Source organism: Macadamia integrifolia, chromosome 3 (genome assembly GCF_013358625.1).
Source record: "Macadamia integrifolia cultivar HAES 741 chromosome 3, SCU_Mint_v3, whole genome shotgun sequence".
In the NCBI taxonomy this organism is placed as follows: Eukaryota; Viridiplantae; Streptophyta; class Magnoliopsida; order Proteales; family Proteaceae; genus Macadamia; species Macadamia integrifolia.
The window spans coordinates 8,088,138-8,093,477 of NC_056559.1; the positions used below are offsets into that span (position 1 = coordinate 8,088,138).

General features: G+C 37.4%; 1 protein-coding gene across 1 annotated transcript; it reads left to right on the top strand.

The window, feature by feature from the left end:
- LOC122073055 (glucan endo-1,3-beta-glucosidase 1-like) lies at positions 1-1,831 on the top strand. Its single transcript, XM_042637561.1, has 3 exons — positions 1-249; positions 367-1,446; positions 1,596-1,831. The coding sequence occupies exons 1-3, from the start codon at positions 195-197 to the stop codon at positions 1,625-1,627; spliced, it is 1,167 nt and encodes a 388-aa protein (XP_042493495.1). The 5' UTR covers positions 1-194; the 3' UTR covers positions 1,628-1,831.
- The last annotated feature ends 3,509 nt before the right edge of the window (positions 1,832-5,340 follow it).

Consider the following 5,340-nt stretch of genomic DNA (forward strand, 5'->3'; position numbering starts at 1 on the left):
TAGGCGCAGCAAGCCAAGCAAGGATCAAACCTCGATTTCCATGAAAAAAAAGTGAAAAAGAACCAAGTTCAATTCCATTGATGCGAGAGAACGACTACTCTCTCTCTCTCTCCAGAACCCAAATGCAGTAGACCTTTTTAAGTCGTTATATTATACATTCTTCTCTTTCTAAGCAATTCGCTTATCTATCTGAGATGTCGAAGATGGTGGTTTTCATCCTTTCCCTTCTTTTTCTGCTGGGTTTTAATGGTAAGCAAGGTCTCAAACTCTACTCTTCTCTCTCTCAAATGTCTCTGTCTTGCCTGATAGATTGCTTTCTTTCAAGCTTCAAATTGATTTTATTTCATTTCTCTGTAATTGTTACAGATGCAGGTCAAGAATCAATTGAACCGTTGAACATACTTGATCCATCTCCCATGATTCTTCGAAGCTTATCTCACACAGACATTCCTGTTGCTGTGTCTGTGAGTGAAACCCATCTTTATGAGGTTTCTTCTAGCCTTTCAATGGCAGAAAGCTGGGTTAGGACCCATGTTCTAACCTACTTCCCTTCGACCAAAATCACCCACATTGTGGTGGGAAATGATGTCCTTTGCAACAGAGATCAAGAAGAGATGTGGGGTTTGGTTCTGCCATCTCTGAAGAACATTTATTATTCTCTCGTCAGATGGGGTTTGGAGAGAGAAATCAAAGTATCTGCTTCCTTTTCTGGTGCTTGTTTAGATCCAAATTCCAACTTGTTTAGAGATGAACTAGTCACGAATCTTATCAATCCTCTGTTGGGATTTCTTTTGAACTCCAACTCAACCTATTGTGTCTGCCCGATTTCAGATTTTTCCCCATTGTCATCTGAAGCCATAGACTTGGTTTCTGCACATTATGAATCCATCAAAAAGCTTGGGCCTTTTCAGATGAATGGGATCAATGTGGTCCTCTGCACCCAGGAAAAACAGAAACCCAAGAGCAGGAAGCTCTCATTCATGAGTTTCAATTTTGAAAACTCTTACTCTGTTCCTGCACATTTGGTAAAAAACCCACTGCCCCCATTAACAGGGATCGCTCCTCAACCTTCGATGTCCTTCTCTTTTGCTCCAAAGGGCTCTCCTTTGGGCATCCCCTCGAACCCACCTGATTCTATCTCATTGCCCCCATGTAGTGCGGTGGACATGGGAGCCGCGCCATCGCCGGAAACAGGGGAGGTGAATCCTCTCTGGTGTGTGGCAAAGCCTAGTGTTCCTGCAGCTACATTAGAGGAGGCTATGGATTATGCTTGTAGGGAAGGTGGTGCGGATTGTGAGGAGATTAAGCCTCATGGAAGCTGTTACAACCCCGACTCGGTTGTCGCCCATGCTTCTTATGCTTTCAACAGCTATTGGCAGAAGAACAAGAGAAATGGAGGGACTTGCAGTTTTGGAGGGACTGCTATGATCATTAATGCGGACCCAAGTAAGCTTCCATTCCTTCTGGTTTTTCTTTTTTAGCATCTGTCTTGAATTCGATATAGAAATTGAGATATTCTTAAAAATATATATATATATATATATATGGGTTCTTCTAGTCTGTTCATCTTCTTCATGTGTGTGTGCTTATTTCAGGTTTTATGCACTGTCGGTTCATCCTTGGTTGATGTTGGCGACATGTTAGAAGAAATTTTTGCTGCAAGTTTATTCATGGATGATGGGTTGGTTTCCCTTTTCTTCTTTATTCCTTGTAATGTAATCTCTTTTTAGGATTTACAGACCAGAAAACTTTGAAAGATTGCTTGGACTGTCCTTTGCATATATCACTTGTAAAGGAGGAAAAGGTACTACTGGGACTACTGTTTTTGTGACTTTGTATGTGTTTCCTTAGATTGGAGTGATTAAATTTTGGGAAAATATCTTCAACATTTTAGATTGAAAAATGAAATATCAGAAGCACACAATATATAAAAAAGATAAAGATAAAGATAAAATAGCTGAACATAGAAAGAGACTAGAAGAGAGAGAACAAGAAGAAAAGAGAACATACAAAGGAGACTAGGAGAGAAAAAGGAAAAAGGGAAAATAGTTGAAGATAGAGACAGGAAAGAAACATCAAAAAATTATGGCAGAAGCTGCTTCTTTTTATCAGAGCCAGGTTTCGATCATGGGACCTGTGGGTTATGGGCCCACCACGCTTCCGCTGCGCCCCTCTGATTTGCTGGTGATATATTAAGTATTATATAAACTTTTAGTACTTAAAGAGAGATCTTTGGCTTCAATCCGTAATTTATCACGACCCCTAAACAAAGAAGGATTAAAGATCTATTTGGCTGAAAGTGAAGTGAAACTATTGGCCCCGCATGTTGATATAGGTAACACTAGATCAACACGGTTCTTTCTCCCTTTTTAATTATGGATTTTTCCCATTATTTTTACTGGTTTTGCCATACTTAATGAGCTTCTTCCTCTTTTAAAATATAGGCTATGAAATGGGTGTTGTGGAGTCCACATTAGTTGACTAATTCATTATATAGACTCAACAGAATACTTAGGATTAAGTTTCCTTCACCCATATGAAAAGAAAATCTCTTCAATATTGATGACTGGAATTGTGATTGAACTCTTTGAAAAGGGTGAATATCATTACCTCCCAACATCTGTTATTGTATAAGGCATGTTTTGTGCCTCGAGTAATCAGATTGGATCGACTTGAATCGATCGGACTAGATCAGTATTGGCCTTGATAACATTTTTAATAAAACCCACATGTATATCGGTCCCATCCAAATCAAGATCGGATTCATATAAACCTTGAGCAATCTTAACCCAATTTCGCCTTCTCAAACTTTAATATGAAGTCTAGAATACCCTTTCCAGTCTCATCAAAGGGTCATATCCGATGGTTGAAAAGATTCAAACAAGGTCTACTGAAAAAAAAAAAAAAAAGTGTTTCAAGTAAATCCATTTGAAGTTCTTCGAACTCCATATACTGTTGTTGACAGTCGAAATCTAGCTGAGTTTTCCAAGAGTTACTACTCCTTGATCAATATTGGAAATATGCTCCTTTCATGTATATAACCCACTATTTCACTCTTGCACATGTTTTAAGGGTCTTTTCAAAGGTCTCCAACTCACATGTCAAGTTTCAACAAAACAAAGGATCTACAATCACCAAGAGATTGCATATCAATACTTGAATCAACAAAAGGATGTATGCCTAGATGGGAGGACATATCATAAATTTTAAATCTGAAATTTGACACTTAAAATTATTCCCTAGTTATCCCATGGTCAGAATTGTTTTCATTACCCTTCCATTGATAACTTATGCATAAGCCTATCCATGTAACCATTTGCACTCAGTGTTTTAGGAATCGGTATCTTATGTTATGGGGAAAGGGTAAAATGGTAAAAAATGATACGATATCAATATCTTTGAAGGCAAAACTATCCGATACGGATGATACATACGAACACATATCAGATATGATATCGATTTCGAAACTGGCCAATACCCCTTCCAATACCATGACCGAGCCCTGTTTGCAATGCTTTAATTGGACAATCAAGTCTGTGCCTCAAATCTTAAGAAATTAAATACTGCCTTAAACGTCATCACCTTTGAAATTTTCACCTATTAGATGTGGTGTGTTTACTTGGACAATTGGGTACTGAGGTGGTCAAGTTCTTCAACCATGATCAGAGATGGTAGAGCACTTCTGAAGTGTAAAGCCCAGTTCCTTCAATCTATGGGTCTAGATAAATTGGCAACACATCAGATTAGACATAACTTCCATCATTGATTGATAATGCTTTGGTGACTTAACTGCTTAAGCAATGGATGGTAATTTAAGAAACCATAAATTAGTGGACAAAATTTGTTTGAACAATCCTAATAGCTGGGTGCTCCCAATGACAACAATTATCCCATCCCTTCATGAAAGTTCCCACTTCCCAGAGAAAAAACATTATGATTAAACAAAAAAGTTTCTTCATTTTATACTTTTAGTTCATATAAAATCCACATGAAATCATAATAATAATAATAATAAAAAAAAAAAAAAAAAAAGCCACAGTGAAGAAAGAATTCCGTCATCGATGACATCTCCAGCTGCAAATACACAAAAATAACAACGTAGAATCTTTGTTCCGAATTATGTGATATAGGCGATACATGGTTCCTAGATATAATATAGGGAAACCTTTTGTTATAAAGATAACAAATACATAATTCAATTATTAGAATAAAGAAAAATGAACCATAACTACATTTGATCCCAAATCCGGATATCTTCTTCATCCCAATCTAAGAACTACTCTCCTATGATAAAAAAAAAAAAAAATCTAAAACTCTACTCTTGTTATGGTACAAAGAGTCATCCCCCCACAAGAAGTACTTATTAGTCCTGAGGGCCCATACTGACCCACAACCGCATGAAACGGATCATATCAGGGTTGAATGAGAATCATTCAACTTTCACTGAAAACAGTGAAGAGCACTAAACATCCCTTGTGAGTGGCCCAAATAAGATAAGAGGAGTCGAACTTAGAATCACACGCTTCTTGAGACGAAGAACCCTTGCCAACTCGGCTACCCCTTAGGGTTCATGAAGAGTCATTAGGGGAACCATAAGATTGCATCTTTCAAACTTCAAAGATCCACAGAAAAAATCCAACCCAAACAAGGGCATTAATGTACAGAAGTATGCATTGAAAAAGAAAGTAATAAATCGTTTAATCTACTTATCCTACACATGGCAAACCTTCAGGCAGGACAAGGGTTTTTTTCAATGGGAACTTAATGACCATACATGTCTGAACAAAATTATTCGGGTTGAGAGATCTAAGTACCTGTCCTGATATTCAGATATCCAGTAAAAACAGCTCCATTCAGCCGAAGAGATGGATTTAGAAGCCAGTCTTCAATTCTTGCCTTGGCAGAAACCAAGTGGGTTAGCCAGGTTCAAGGGTTGTGACCTCTAATTGATGTTATCAATCACAACTAGTAAACTGGTATAGTCTTGGATGTTTCAAGTCAGACACTCTTCCTCGAAGAAAAGAGGCTTACTAATATCAACCAAATAGAACAACTTTTTCAATGCGAGAGCATCCATGAAAGAAATTTACATGGTTGGATTCATCATCATAGAGTATACTAGTTATTTCAACCATTTCTACTTGTGGATGTTTTAGGATGGTCAAAATTCATCAATTTATTTTTAATTTTTTTGGTGCCAAAAGCTTATTCAGTCCCCTGTCCAAAAAGACCAAGGTCTTCTGATACTGAGCTATTTCTTAGATTACTATTCTTACTTGTTTAAGAAAATGACTTGCTAAATTGTAATTAGATTCATATCAGTAATCTTTACCGTTAAAG